The 15,801-nt window shown below is 44.8% G+C and overlaps 1 protein-coding gene across 4 annotated transcripts in view; it reads left to right on the top strand.

Moving 5' to 3' along the window:
- The window catches only part of ASPA (aspartoacylase), a 233,940-nt gene extending 221,752 nt beyond the window's left edge, over positions 1-12,188 (top strand). For 2 of the 4 annotated variants that reach the window (XM_069226348.1, XM_069226347.1), the window contains exon 6: positions 11,460-12,188. In XM_069226348.1, coding sequence (XP_069082449.1) covers positions 11,460-11,678 — 219 coding nt within the window. In that variant the 3' untranslated portion in view covers positions 11,679-12,188. Of the gene's footprint in view, positions 1-3,694; positions 3,734-11,459 lie in introns of all 4 variants that reach the window. The other 2 variants (XM_069226349.1, XM_069226351.1) reach the window with 2 other exon arrangements.
- The last annotated feature ends 3,613 nt before the right edge of the window (positions 12,189-15,801 follow it).

Genomic DNA, 15,801 nt, shown 5'->3' with positions numbered 1-15,801 from the left:
GTGCACTGGGTGGGTGCTGCGGTGGTGTTTTCTGATGGAGGAGGCTCTGTGCTGGTGTGTGACTGGGCCTGGGTAACCGGCTGTCCAGTGGTCCCTGATGGGCTAGGTAGGTCATCCAGATCCTGAAGACCAGGGTTGGTGTCATCACTGTGGGCCTCTTCAGTTGGGGGACTAGATATTGCTGGCCCCTCCTCTCCTCTGACATTGGCTCTGGTACCTGTGGGGATGTAAATGATGTTTTATAGTTTCTGTGTCTACATATTGTACATCCGTGGCTTCCTCTCTTTGGTTGGATTTGCCCTGGCAGCTTTCACTTGTGTATGTTAGTGTATGGTTGGATAGTTAATTCTCTAGAGTGTGCATGCTTTAGTGATGAGTGCCCATGCAGGGCTGTGAGTGGTGTCCATGCATTGGTACAGCATGAAGGGCTTGGCATTGGGATGAGTGAGATGTGATGGTGGGGTGTGGGGGAAGTGGTGGAGTGATGGGAGTGAGGGTGAGGGTATGTGATGGCATGCAGGTAGGGTGGTGATAATAGTAGAGAGTTGACTTACCAGAGTCCAGTCCTCTTCTGACTCCGGCCAGGCCCTCAGGATCCAGTATTGCCAAGTCTTGCTCCTCCCATGATGTGAGTTGTGGGGGAAGAGGTGGTGGTCCACCGCCAGTCCTCTGGATCGTGAGCTGGTGTCTTGCTGCAATGGAACGTACCTTCCCCCGTAGGTCATTCCACCTCTTCCTGATGTAATCCTTAGTTCTTGGGTGCTGTCCCACGGCATTGACCCTGTCCACAATTCTCCGCCATAGCTCCATCTTCCTAGCTATAGATATCTGCTGCACCTGTGCTCCAAATAGCTGTGGCTCTACCCTGACAATTTCCTCCATGACCCTTAGCTCCTCCTCGGTGAAACGAGGGTGTCTTTGTGGTGCATGGGTGTTCTATGATGTGTGTTAGTGAGGGTGTGTTGGGTAATGTGTTGGCATGTGTGATGTGTAGTGCGTGAGTGGTGTATAGGTGTGAATAGTGTGTGGCTCTAGTTGTGTCAGTGGTCTTGGTGTCAATCTCCTGCCAGTAATTGTTGTTTGTAATGGGTTGTGGGTAATGTGGGTGTGTGTTTTTTGTAGTGGTGTGTGTGTGTGTGTGTATGGGTGTCAGGTGTGTGTTGTTTGAATTTTCCAATGTGGTATTGTTTTGTATATGGGTGTCCATTGTGAGCGCAGCGGTATGTACTTCCAATGATTTACTGCTGTTGAATGTCCGCCGTGGTGATTCGTGGGTCATAATGTGGTGGGGGTAGTTCTGTTGGCGTAACGGTGTGGGTTTTGATACTGCCAGTTAATCACTGACATTTGGTGTGGCGGATTTGTGTATGTGGCTGAATACTCACATATTGGTGTGTGTGTCATAATATGGTGAACGGATATCCGCCACGGTCGCGGTAAGTTTGCGGCCGTCAGCGTGGCGGTAAGTGGAATTTACCACCAATGTCATAATGACGGCCATAATGTTATCTGCTTACCTCCGGATCGGCTTGATAATGTTGTGGCTAGCCCTGCGTTCACCGGGATAAAGGTCCAGAGCCGAAGATGCCAAGTTGAGCAAAGCAGTGCTGCTGAGGTGAAACAACGCAGTGCACTGACAGCAGATCTTTGATAGCAATCACTAAGCAGATAAGGATGTAGAAGTAGAATTCTGGATGAGAAGGAAGCAGAGTGAACCATAGAGGATAATATCAAGGTTGGTCCATGATATCAGGAGATAAGAAGGGATGAAAATAATGAAGTGTGGGGACACACAGCCAGGTGACAAACTGGTCTGGAAGTGGAATAAGCCAAAACAACTGGGGAATTATGCCAGGCACCTACCCCGTGGTTGTGAGAGTTCTTCATACTGCTTTTGCTCTCATTGGTCTAAGGTACCTAGTCTCATTGCCCCCAAAGTACCATTCTGATCCTGAAGCAAGGATCCAGTCTTTCTCAGTAGTTTTAATGCCTACTGTTCAATAATTTCAATGCCTGACCTCTCCATGTGATGGTTCAAACCCTGGATAACGGACTGTATTTACCACAATCTCATAAAGTTCCATTTCTTTCCTGACATAAGGGTGCACGAAATCCAGGTTAGGTTGAAAATTATTGATCAGAAAATTTGTGAATATGTTTACTTTGAGATTCAAATGTCATGTTGGCTAATGCAGTATCCCCCCATGGTGCCTGTTGCTGTTATGTATTTTCTGTTACTCTCTTCCTTTCTAGCATTGGACACAAATGGGCTTTCCTTGCAATGTTCTGCTCTTATGTTTCTATGCATCCTTCACATCTATATATATTGTATGTAGGCATAGTATATATGCATGTGTGCCACCAGATATCACCGTATTTGCCTCATATTAATGGAGAGCAGATCTTTCACGTTAGCGGATGCAACCATTGCCATGGCACCCAAATAATGCAATAAATAAAATATACTCCAAAAGGCTACAAAACATATAAACACTTTAGCTGACACTCAAGATAACGTGGATGAATATATTTGTTGCCTGTTATAATTTGTTCCGCTTGGATACTTCTGACTACCCATCCAAACCCAGTTGAGAAAGCCTATCAAACTCACCCACCCTCACTAATTGAACCAAACAACAAAACAATATGTGGAATGTGGAACCAAAGGTCAATTAGGTCTATTATCACAGGTCCTTAGTATATTCCTGGCAAATATACCCTCATCAGTACCAATGTATGTGCATAAGTGTAGTGTTGAACTCTTGTATAGTACTTCCCAGTTTGTCTGGTACATTCCGAATACTTCGTATGGTTATGGTCGAATGTACTGATGTTTATCTTAGAAAGCCCTGCTATAATTTAGGTTGCAGACTCGTTTGTAAAGATACAGCATTACTTCCAGGTGCTGTTTGATGACGGTCACTAGGACGCTTCAGCTATTTACAAGATGTCTTCACTTACCACAATGATCCCCAGGTAATCATCAGCTCTACCTTTCTGAATCCCATTTGCACCATCTATTCCTCATTAAACCAGAATGATTCCAGCTTGTGACTACACCACTACTAATAAAATAAAATCGGACCACTGTCAAATTCAGACATTAACATTTGGGGAAGAGTCTCGATTTTGAAACTCCAATAGATAAAGTGTAATTTCGATGATCACTCACTCTCCAACCTCGATTGCCTTTCTTTTCTTACCGCTTGCACTGACATTCTCCAAGCTGGTGTCATGGCAGGACTTCTTGTGGGCCCATGGGTTAGTTAGCTTATGGCTTCCTGATGTGATTGTCCTGACAAGGCAGCCAGTTCATTATTCCCATCCAGTCCCAGCATGAAAATTAGATTACCTGCATCTTTTTCATTGCATGCAGGGATTTGTTGTTCTATGTAACAGAGACATCGAGGGATAGATTCAGCGGTATCCAATTGTATTTGTGTTGTAGTTTGTATTCAGCAACTAAGCAACTAGTTTCATTTCATGTTTGAGTGTAGCTGGAAATACATCATGGAGCCATGATTATCCGCTTCTTTATGTTTTTCTCTTTCCAGTAAGACCTTCTTTTTAACTACCCAAAATGTATCAGTGCTTTGCTAATGTGTCACTGGATTAATGGTGTACTGCTTAACTCAAGCATAGGACTAAAGCAAACATCTCTGATAAGTATCAATATCTTCAACTTTTCTTCCAGGTCTCCAACGTGGATATACAGGGAGTGCAGAATTATTAGGCAAGTTGTATTTTTGAGGATTAATTTTATTATTGAACAACAACCATGTTCTCAATGAACCCAAAAAACTCATTAATATCAAAGCTGAATATTTTTGGAAGTAGTTTTTAGTTTGTTTTTAGTTTTAGCTATGTTAGGGGGATATCTGTGTGTGCAGGTGACTATTACTGTGCATAATTATTAGGCAACTTAACAAAAAAAAATATATACCCATTTCAATTATTTATTATTACCAGTGAAACCAATATAACATCTCAACATTCACAAATATACATTTCTGACATTCAAAAACAAAACAAAAACAAATCAGTGACCAATATAGCCACCTTTCTTTGCAAGGACACTCAAAAGCCTGCCATCCATGGATTCTGTCAGTGTTTTGATCTGTTCACCATCAACATTGCGTGCAGCAGCAACCACAGCCTCCCAGACACTGTTCAGAGAGGTGTACTGTTTTCCCTCCTTGTAAATCTCACATTTGATGATGGACCACAGGTTCTCAATGGGGTTCAGATCAGGTGAACAAGGAGGCCATGTCATTAGATTTCCTTCTTTTATACCCTTTCTTGCCAGCCACGCTGTGGAGTACTTGGACGCGTGTGATGGAGCATTGTCCTGCATGAAAATCATGTTTTTCTTGAAGGATGCAGACTTCTTCCTGTACCACTGCTTGAAGAAGGTGTCTTCCAGGAACTGGCAGTAGGACTGGGAGTTGAGCTTGACTCCATCCTCAACCCAAAAAAGGCCCCACAAGCTCATCTTTGATGATACCAGCCCAAACCAGTACTCCACCTCCACCTTGCTGGCGTCTGAGTCGGACTGGAGCTCTCTGCCCTTTACCAATCCAGCCACGGGCCCATCCATCTGGCCCATCAAGACTCACTCTCATTTCATCAGTCCATAAAACCTTAGAAAAATCAGTCTTGAGATATTTCTTGGCCCAGTCTTGACGTTTCAGCTTGTGTGTCTTGTTCAGTGGTGGTCGTCTTTCAGCCTTTCTTACCTTGGCCATGTCTCTGAGTATTGCACACCTTGTGCTTTTGGGCACTCCAGTGATGTTGCAGCTCTGAAATATGGCCAAACTGGTGGCAAGTGGCATTGTGGCAGCTGCACGCTTGACTTTTCTCAGTTCATGGGCAGTTATTTTGCGCCTTGGTTTTTCCACACGCTTCTTGCGACCCTGTTGACTATTTTGAATGAAACGCTTGATTGTTCGATGATCACGCTTCAGAAGCTTTGCAATTTTAAGAGTGCTGCATCCCTCTGCAAGATATCTCACTATTTTTGACTTTTCTGAGCCTGTCAAGTCCTTCTTTTGACCCATTTTGCCAAAGGAAAGGAAGTTGCCTAATAATTATGCACACCTGATATAGGGTGTTGATGTCATTAGACCACACCCCTTCTCATTACAGAGATGCACATCACCTAATATGCTTAATTGGTAGTAGGCTTTCGAGCCTATACAGCTTGGAGTAAGACAACATGCATAAAGAGGATGATGTGGTCAAAATACTCATTTGCCTAATAATTCTGCACTCCCTGTATATACAAATTGCAATAGGTTTTAGAGGTCACCATATTGCTGCATTTCATGTACATTAATATTTGCAAATTGCAACAGGTTTTAGTGGTCATCATATTGCAACTTCCACTTTAACTTTGAAAATATCTTCAAACTGGGTGTTCAACCTCAGTCTGATTGTTCACGTCATTGACGTTCTCACCGACAGCACTAACATCTTTGTTGAGTTCCCCTAATTGCACTGAGAGATGTTGACATGCAATGACCAGGCCCCCTGTACCTTCTTCATTGATCTCTGGCAACAAATTCACTTTAATTGTGTGGAATCAATCCACAATGTCAATTTTTGTGAGGTGGGATAAGACCATGATAGCCATAGTGGGGAAGGTTAAGGCAGTGTAGCTCAGCCAGTATGAGTCTGAGTGGTTACCCAATATTTCCTTCTATGGTTGGGACCCATTCCTGGGTGTAATGAAACAGGGCCTTGGTGTCAACTGTGTGATCCATGACTTCTGTCACTTGGTATGGCATGGCTTGTCAGCAGATGCAGTGAAGGCATTCAGATGTTTTATATATACACACCGTTGTCTGGGTTGTACTAGTCTTCCTTAGCATTTGGGTAGCTTGGCATATCCTGGCACTGCTTGTTATGAAGGCAAACTATAACCCATCCATCATATTCTAATGGAATTTGTTATGAGTCAGGATGATTGACCGTCAGGTGGCTGTGAGATACACATGGCTGTCTCGAGCATGTTGTTTGTTGTAATCAAAGGCGATCTGCCCCTCTCCACCTTATTGGGTGAGCCCCCTGCTGTAACTGCTGCTGGTCACTCTGACTGGCTCAGGGTTTTTGTGCAGGTAGCAGGCCACTATCAGCTGTGGCCCTGGGTAAAGAGCTGGCAGGCATTCTGTGCCTGGTGTAGGATGCCAGAATAATCCTTTGCCAGCTCTTCGACTGGCCCGCCTTCAGGTCATGCTGGTGCTGTGGGACATCAACAGTCAGAATAACAAGTGGATGGCTGAACTAATGAGGGCCATGTAAAGTGGCATCAAGTCCAGCTATGCCCAGCAGCATGGCGATTGACTACCTACTACTCTCTGATAATCTGCCATTCCCCGGCACACCATCTGCCACAACCATGCTGCCTGCCAAGACAGGACATGCAATTCACTTTGCCAGCCATTACAAACATCTCACCCAAATGCATTTTGCTGTGCACTGGTGCATTGTGACTATAAGCCTGAGTGCCAGGCCTGGGCCACATGAGTAATTCTGCAGTCACAGGAAAACCCTGCACCCACCCCACCCAACCCCCTTGCATGCACTTAAGCTCTGCCTGCCGCAACAAACCTCTGATCATTACAGGAGACACAAACTACACTGTCTCTCACAGAAACCTGGAGGCCACTCAGTGTTGGATCGGCATTTTGGGCAGTTTGGCAATGCCAAATGGGTTAGCTTAAAAGGCCAAGAGTGTGGGATGTTGTTTGGGCCCCACAGCTCACAGGACCATAAAACCCAGCTTTGAATCTTCCACCCACAAACCACACTTCTGGGAATTAATAGAATTCTGCATTGTTCCCCATATATTGCATCCTTGACCACGGAGCATTGACATAACATCTCCTAGCCCATTCCTTGTAGTCTGGTATCAAAAACATAAAATAGTGATTTGTCTCAGTTTTGATATTGCTAAAAGGACATTTAGGGCCTGATTTAGATGTTGGTGGTAACGGTCTCACTGCCTGTTTTCCAGCGGAAAACTAGTCCACCGTCTTGGCGGCCTGCCCGCCCAATTTAGATGTTAGCGGACCATAGGCAAAAGAGCTTCTGAGTTCCTTCGACTCCACCAAAAATTTCCAGCCACCTTGACGACGGCCTTGAGAATTGGGGCTGATGACGGGACTCCAGCCACCTTTACCACCAAGCAGATATGGATGTGCCTTACCGCCAAGCCAACTGTGGTGGTACGACCACCACACTTGAGTTGGCAGATTGGGGGAAAATGAGGTAAAAACGTACCCTTTTCCACATTTCCCTTCCGTTTTCGACTGGAAATGACTGGACAACTCCTTCTGTCATTGCTGCCACTGGACCATGGAGAAGACACAACCTCCTGACCCCCCCCCGTTGCCGGACTGAAAGGTAGGTAACCCACATGGCTGTGTATGTTGTGTGGTCACCACATATGGGCATGAGACGACTGCAGTAATGTACATGTCACAGTAATTTTTTGAATTATTGTGACATGCATATGTAGGAAACACCTTTGTGTGTGACATGGACGGGCACACATTGGTACATGACACACATTGCACGCATACACAACTGTCATTGTGATGTCTGTATTCATTGCCAAATGAATGCTGGCACCACAATGAGTTTAGGTTCACACCCGTTGACTATGTCCATGTGTGCACATTGCAAGGAGAACTGTACATGTGGTGATGTGCTACCAACTGTGTGTGTGAGCCAGCACGTGTATGTGTGTGCGATGCATTTGGCTAGTTGAGGAGGAGGGAGCTGGAGTGGGTTATGTGGTTGTGTCTGTATGTGTGCCACTTGCATGTGAGTTCGATGTTGATGTGTATGTTGTGTTGCTGTGTGTTCATTCAGGTGAGTGTTGTTGTTGTGTGGTTGTTGTGATGTGTGTAGTTGTGCTTGTGTGTGAGTGTGTTTGTTTAGATGAGTGTGTAGTTGTGTAGATTATTGTGGTTGTGTGGCGTGTGGGTGCAGAGTCAACAATGTGTGTGTGTTGTGTCATGGATGTATGGCAATGTGTGTTTCTTGCATGTTCATGTGTTGTAGTGGAATATCAATGGATATCAGTGTGTATGTAGTGTGTTGTGTACTGTGTAGTGCAGGGGGACACATATGGCTAAGGTACAGTGTGTGTGTGCAACTTACTTCTATTCCATGGCCAGTGCCATTATCTGATGTCCATTGGGTCCAGTGATGGTCTCCCTCTGTCAGAAATCTGCTGCCAGTACACTGAATGCAGAACTGTAACATGTAAATAGAGTCAGCAGGAACCCACCAGACTGATGGCTAGGAAGAGCACTCGATTGCGGCGGTCTTCAGCTCAGTCGCAATAGATCTAAATATGGCAGCTTAAACACCGTTGACTTAACGGTATTTGTGGGTCCTCTGCCGCTCACCAAGATCTAAATCAGGTCCTTTATGCTTCCATGGCTCATCCATTGTATACTGCTCATATCTCTAAGCTGAGGTGAGTCTTCCCAGTCAGTTAATCACTTTCCTTACTCTGATCACATATTTCCTTGAAGTAGATACATAACTACAAGTGTCTTTGAACAGTAATATCGCCACAGAATATCATAAAATAGATTTGAAATAAGAAATGTATTCTAGGTATAATTAATTATGTAAAAAAACATTTTCTTTACCTTGTTTTCCTCAAAATATTTCTTCATGATTTTGTTGAAGTTTTTAATGAACTCTTTTCAGACACTCTAGGGTTTTGGTAGAATTCCAACTATCCTGCGCACTATGTACTTAGAGTAGTCTTCCATCCGCCTTGTACACTGTGGCTTTTGGGCAGTCTTGCACTGTCCTTGCACAGCACATCCCTCTTGTGCACTGTGGGCTTTAGACACACTTCAACCTTCTCTGCAGACTGGCCTTTAAGCAGCCTTTACCTTACACGCAGACTGTCAACTTTGTTCAGTCTTCCACCCTTCTTGCACATTCTGGCCTTCTCTTATGTTAAATTGCTTTGTATACTGCACTAATTTCCTGAGAGGGTATCCAGGCACTTGGGCAGGTGTATAGGTGTGAGGTGCCCAAGGTGCTTACTGGAAGAGCCAGGTCTTCAGCTTCTTGTAAAACTCAGGAATTGAGGAGGAGGCTCTGATGTGTTGAGGGAGGTTGTTCTATGTCTTGGGTGCAATGTGGAGAATGAGCGACCACCAGTTTTGCTTTTGCAGATGCAGAGAATATGTGTGAGTGAGGCACAACATAGATGTCTGGTGCGTTGTTGAAGGTGTATGAGGCTCCAAGTATTCTGGTCCCGTTTTGTGTAGGGCTTTGAATGTGTGCATGAGAAGTTTGTTCAAGGTTGTGCTTGAGAATGGGGAACCTATGAAGCTTCTTGAGGTATGGTCTGATGTGGGTACAGCATAGAAGGTTGAGTATGAGTCTTGCAGCAGTGTTCTGGATGGTCTAGAGTCAGTGAAGAAGTTGTTTGGGGATTCCGGCATAGAGAGTATTGCAGTAGTCCAGCCTGCTGGTGATGAGTGCTTGTGTGACGGTCCTTCTGGCGTTCAGAAGCAACCACTTGAAGATTTTTCATAGCATGCATAGGATGTGGAAGCAGGAGGTGTACACTGCCTTGACTTGAGCAGTCATGTTGAGTAGTCTTCCACTTTCCTTGCACACTGAGGGCTTTTGGCACTCTTCTAACCCTCTCACTCTGTGAGGGCTTTAGGCAGTGCTCAGCCTCCCTGCACATTCTGGGCTTTGGGAAGTTTCCCAACCTTCTTGTACACTGGTCTATGTCAAAAGTTAGCAATGGATGAAAAGAGGAGCAGTAGGACACTAAAGCACATGCTGTGTGAACACTGTTCAGTATTGATTATCACTGTACACAGGGTCCACTGCTATAGAAAATAGGATTTGATACTAAACTAAAAACACGCCCATTACCTAATCGGTTAACTAAAAAACAGTGGCCTACATTTGCAAATCGGGCAGTTTTGAGCCTGTAAAGACATACCGTATAGGTCTTTTGCAAGGTATGGGAAACAGCGTACATTTATGATTGCTGCAAGCAACGTTTTTGATAATGTCAGAAAAATCAGCAGTAAACACTGGCCCACTAGACAATAAAACATGGCTACCCCTTTGTACAGAGTGGGTTTTGGGTAGGCATAGCACCCCTTTCAAATATTTTAAAACCAGTTTTTTAACTGTGCTCGTTGGATTATTGTTAACCTTCTAGTTATTATTGTACGCATCTATTATTGTTACTGCTGTACAAAATTTCGGATCGAAATGTTGAAGCTGCTCAAATTACAATAAATAATCCCCTTTTGAGCTTCTGGTACTGGCTGCACCCGTCTGTACAGTGATGTGGGCCTGGGGTAGTCTTCACGTCTGTGTAGAGTGTGTTTACAGGATGAGCTTTTGGAAATCCAGTCAAGCCATTGTAAAGTTTGGGCTTTAGGAACTCCTTGCTCATAGCCCTGTGTACAGTGTGAGCTTTGTGTGGTCTTCGCATCTCTTTGCTCAATGTTGACTTTGTGTAGTCTTTCCTCCTCATCCTCCAGAGCAGTTTTGGGGCAGTGTTAGCATTTCTTCATGTGCAAAGAGGGAAGGGTCTACATTCAGTTTAGTGGTAGATGTACTAAAGTTATAGATGAAGCTTCAGCCACACAGTACCCTCGTCACTGAGTGAATGTTCAAGCTCTGTGAATCATCCACCATTTGCCTACGGTCCAGGGTATGCATGCAGTAACCTGACAGTTCTCTACATTTCCCAGTGCTATTTCCCACTTGGGACAGTTAAAGTTTACCGCTTTGGGAATCTTTGAGTGCTGATGCCCACAGCTCTCTTGACTGTCCAGCCTGAAATTTCGAAATAGTACAACCCAGCTGTTACTCTTGCTCCAGAAAGGGGCATCTCAGACTGCCTTTTCCTTTATACCAGATTCACACAAGTGGTCCATGGACAATCGAGATTCATTTGAGCAAATCTTGGTCAATTCTGGTTGCTTGTGAACATCTTATATATGTCCTGCTGCATCCAGATTTGCATCTCAGATACACAAACAGCTCTCAATTGATCCTTAAAATTGGGGGCAATGGGGTCTAGGTTTTGTGACTGAAAAATGGAAACGAGAGTTCACTGTCAAGTATCTCCTGATTTGTTCACTAATAGCCGTGTTTACAAATGTTTACCTGTCTTACCAAAAGGCAATTTTTTAATGAAAATAAATGTCATTTTACACAGTAATCATTTCCTGCCAATGACTAAAAGGATTTCAATTATCAGTTGTGGTATGTTGCAAAATTAGTTGAGCGCATAGCTCTACCAAAATTGGAACTAGTGTGAAGCATGCATAGCAGGATCTGTGGAGAGGGGTATGTGGGAAAGTCAAGGTATCTTACCTTTGCACTACTTGTTTCTTTGATATGCATAATTACAATTTTAAAGAACTGTGCTTTATGTTTTACTTCAGGATCAAGACTGGCAACAGCTGAATCCAGGGGACCCGGTGTTTGCGACTTTTGATGGAGAGACAATTCCTTACGAGGGAGATTGCACAGTGTACCCTATTTTTATCAACGAAGCTGCCTACTATGAACAAAACCATGCCTTTACAACCACCCGGAAAGTGCAACTTGCTGCAAAAGGCGTTCAAGTCTCCAGGCCAACTGCTTCACATGCAGTGGTTTAATCAGTGCTTAATTTGTGGAAGAAAGAGTACGGGTGCCTGAAACTCTACTCCGAAATCCTCAGCCAGTGCAATTAAACTTTGGTGCGGGAAATACCTGTGCGGGTAGTTTTAGAACCCTCTAATACCTCTTTAATCCACTTACACTCATTTTCCCTTTATCTCACTCTTGCAGGCCGTGGCATAACAAAGGCCCACGCAGCCCGAGCTCCCGGAGGGGGGGGAGAGGGGGAGGAGTGGAATGGGGAGGGGCTCGGCACTGTACCGTGGCCTGAGAGCACCTGGGTGAGATCGGAGGGGAGCCCCTCTATGTACTTTGCAGAGGGGCTTCGCAAGTTTCGTTACGTCACTTCCTGTAGGTTTCTGCTTGTCCAGCCTTTGATATCTTCACGCTTTACAAATCCTGATTCATTGATTTTTTACGGTTTTGCCATTGTTCTCGAATTAACTCCATCTTTCCATTGTGTGTAATTTCCCTCTCTTGTGCTCAGTAAATAAATTATGGGAAAAAAGTGCCAGTCCCCAAAAATCAGTGTGGTGCCGTCACCGGCAACCACCAGCTCAAATTAAGCACTGGGTTTATTACCAGACAAGTTAGTTATTCCTTGTCATTGTAGGTGACTTTGTGACTGCCAGAAAACCAGTGGTTGCTTCCTCTAGCTTCATTCAGACCTCTAAAATGAATGCTTTTCATGTTCATTTAAGCCGCCAGCCAATGTGCAGCAGGGGTGTAGGAGACAATAAATTTCTGGGGGGGACAGGGACAGCTTTGGGGGACTTTCAATCAACCCTATACAAATCGCTCGTTGTTTACGAACTGCAGGCTCCGATAAATATACACAATCATATATATATATATATATATATATATAGAGAGAGAGAGAGAGAGAGAGAGAGATATGTATATCTATATATATATATATATATATATATATATATATATAGGAAGTGAAATAGGGAGAAAGGAAGGCATGTTTTCCCAGTCTAAAAGTATCTTTTATTGTTATTTACATTCACAAAGTAATTAGCTCAAATGTGAAAATAACATGTTGATTAACCTTGCATCTTCATGCACCAAGCAAATAAAGGTAGGAGGGTAAAAAGGAAGAACATACTCTTTGCGCCCCACCCTCATCATGCCCTTCGCCTCATGCCAATTGGAACCGCACTGGAGAGATCAAAAGCGATTAGTTACAACAGATGTAAACTGTGCTCGGAAACCATAGGGGGTCATTCTAACCCTGGCGGTCATCGACCGCCAGGGCTAAAATGACGGGGGCACCGCCAACAGGCTGGCGGTGCCCCGCAGGGCATTCTGACCGCGGCGGTTCGGCCGCGGTCAGAAGTGGAAAACCGGCGGTCTCCCGCCGGTTTTCCGCTGCCCTTGCGCCGCCATGGGGATTCAGACACCCCATACCGCCATCCTGTTCCTGGCGGTTCGCCCGCCAGGAACAGGATGGCGGTATGGGGTGTCGTGGGGCCCCTGGGGGCCCCTGCAGTGCCCATGCCAATGGCATGGGCACTGCAGGGGCCCCCGTAAGAGGGCCCCACTTTGAATTTCACTGTCTGCATTGCAGACAGTGAAATTCGCGACGGGTGCAACTGCACCCGTCGCACCTTCCCACTCCGCCGGCTCCATTCAGAGCCGGCGTCCTCGTGGGAAGGTTGTTTTCCACTGGGCTGGCGGGCGGCCTTTTGGCGGTCGCCCGCCAGCCCAGTGGAAAACCCAGAATCACCGCAGCGGTCTGACGACCGCGGTGCGGTGTTCTGGCGGGGGTACTTAGGCGGGCGGCGTAAGAATCACCCCCATAGTTCTAATAACACTTCTGCTCCTTTGTGTGATCTTGGGAAGCTCAGCTCCACATCAGTCATAACTAGGAGCATTTCAACTGAAGGAGCTCTTGGAGTTTCAGGCTATATAAACATGGATTCTCTAATCTCTGTATAAACTACAGTCACTAATTTCTTTAGAAACGGCTGTTTGTGATGCACCAATTCACTGCGTGTAAAGAAAAGACATTGACTGATTATAAAGAAAAGACATCAGAAAATGACTTTGATAGGGTTATTACAGTCAAATTCTGACATTACATTGTTTTCTGCCAGAGCTAGCAGCCAAGGTAAAAGGCAGATCAGGTCACAGAGCATAATTAATGCAGCTGTTTAAAGCAAAAAAATTGAATGTTGCTTTTCTTTCTTCTGCTGTACTTTAATAGCTTGGAATGACAGAAGCTATGCCCTAGGGTTTTAAGTGGTTTGTGGGAAAGTTGGTGGTGTGACCATGTATTATATGGGGTAAAATACCCCCTGAATACATAAGGATATTGCAAGTCACCTTAAAGTTCATACCTTATAAACAAGCATTGGCATAGCCAATAGGTCTCGCCTATGCAAGTTATATTGCCTTTGCCAATGTGTTTTAGCCATGCTGTACACTAGTGAGACTACCATTCAGCATGGGTGAAAGTTAATGGCATAAAGGAGAATGATGTGTCACTGGCTGGTGTGGATCATGGAGTAAGTAGAGTGTCCTAGAATGGAGCAGTAAACTAACTTTAAAGGAACAGGGGTCCCTTGAATAAAATGCAACACCACTCCCATAAACAATGATATTAAAGTAGTATGCAAATGGAATGTTTTATGCATTTATTCAATCAAAATATAAAAGATCAAATGTAGTGGGAAAACATCAACAGGGGAAATCGAGAAAGACTGATATTCGGGCATTACACAAGTTATCTGGATGACCCAATGTCACCAATTACAAGAAAAATGTAAAAAGTAACCTATATAGTACAGTGCTTTGGAGGAGTCTGGCCTGGTTTGTAGTGGGTACCTATGGTACTTACACCTTATACCATGTCCATTTATCCCTTATTAGTGACATGTAGGCAGTGTCTAGACGCCAGGCTCTCTAGGGGTAGCTGTAGCCAAGGCTTATCTAGGAGACATGCAAAGCTCATGCAATACCACTGTAGTCACACAGTACTCACACACATTAAAGAAAATACTAAGTGTTACAAAAATAAAGGCACTTTATTTTAGTGACACAAATGCCAAAAATACCATAGAGACTATACTCCCTTAAAAGGTAAGTAATACACCAATTATATACACTAGTATGCAGCAATAGCAATAAAAACAGTTAGAAAACAGTGCAATTAGTGAAAATCACAATGGTTAGAAATGGGCCTAGGGGAAACACAAACCATATACTAAGAAAGTGGAATGCGAATGTTGGTTTCCCACCTAGGCAAGTGTGGTGTGTACAGGGGCGCTGGGAGTATTAGAAAACACCAAAGGTAAGTAATAGAACCCACCTCAGAGCCCAGGAAAGCAGAAGTAAATCACAGTAACTTTCCGAGAACACACAAGAACACGAGAAAGAAGATAATGCAAGAACCAGAAGATACTTCAAGACACAAAGGGTGGCTTCCTGGACCTAAAGACCTGTTGAAGAATGGGACTAAGTCCAAGAAGCACAGAAGAGTCCAGGGAGGACAGGAGTCCCTGCTAACCCGAATCAAGGTGCAAAAGAAGAACCACTGGTTAAGAACAACAGTCAGTACTGCACCCAAGAAGATGGATGCAGGTTCGTGGCTGATGCAGATGATATCCCACACCGGATAGATGATTGCAGTCTGGTTTGCATCGCTGGATTCCACCAACAAGCCTGGGCACAGGCAAAGCTCATGGTTAGCGGAAAATGGCCACCCAGGAGGAGGAGTCAGAGGGGGCTCTCAGCAACTCAGAGAGCCCACGTAATACCAGACAGCGCACATAGGAGTCCCCAGCATGGGGACAAAGGAGTTGCAAAAGGAGGCCCACGCAGCACAAAAACAAAGGATCCCACGCCGCCAGAGAACCACTCAGGAAGCAGTGCATCTCAGGAAGGAGTGCTGGGGGCCGAAGCTACATGGTACACAAAGAATTTCATAGAAGGATGCCAACAAGCCTTGGCAACTGAAAAACACGTGGTGCACAGGAGTACTGTCTTGCGAGGGAAGGCAAGCTCTTACCTCCAACAAAGTTGGACAGTAGGACGTCAGGACCATCAGGACCACTTCAGTCCACCACCCGTGATGCAGGATCCATGCAACTCGTCAGAAGAGGGGACCCATGCAGA

This window comes from Pleurodeles waltl, chromosome 3_1 (genome assembly GCF_031143425.1).
Source record: "Pleurodeles waltl isolate 20211129_DDA chromosome 3_1, aPleWal1.hap1.20221129, whole genome shotgun sequence".
Classification (NCBI taxonomy): domain Eukaryota; kingdom Metazoa; phylum Chordata; class Amphibia; order Caudata; family Salamandridae; genus Pleurodeles; species Pleurodeles waltl.
This window is presented reverse-complemented; position numbering and strand designations above follow the sequence as displayed.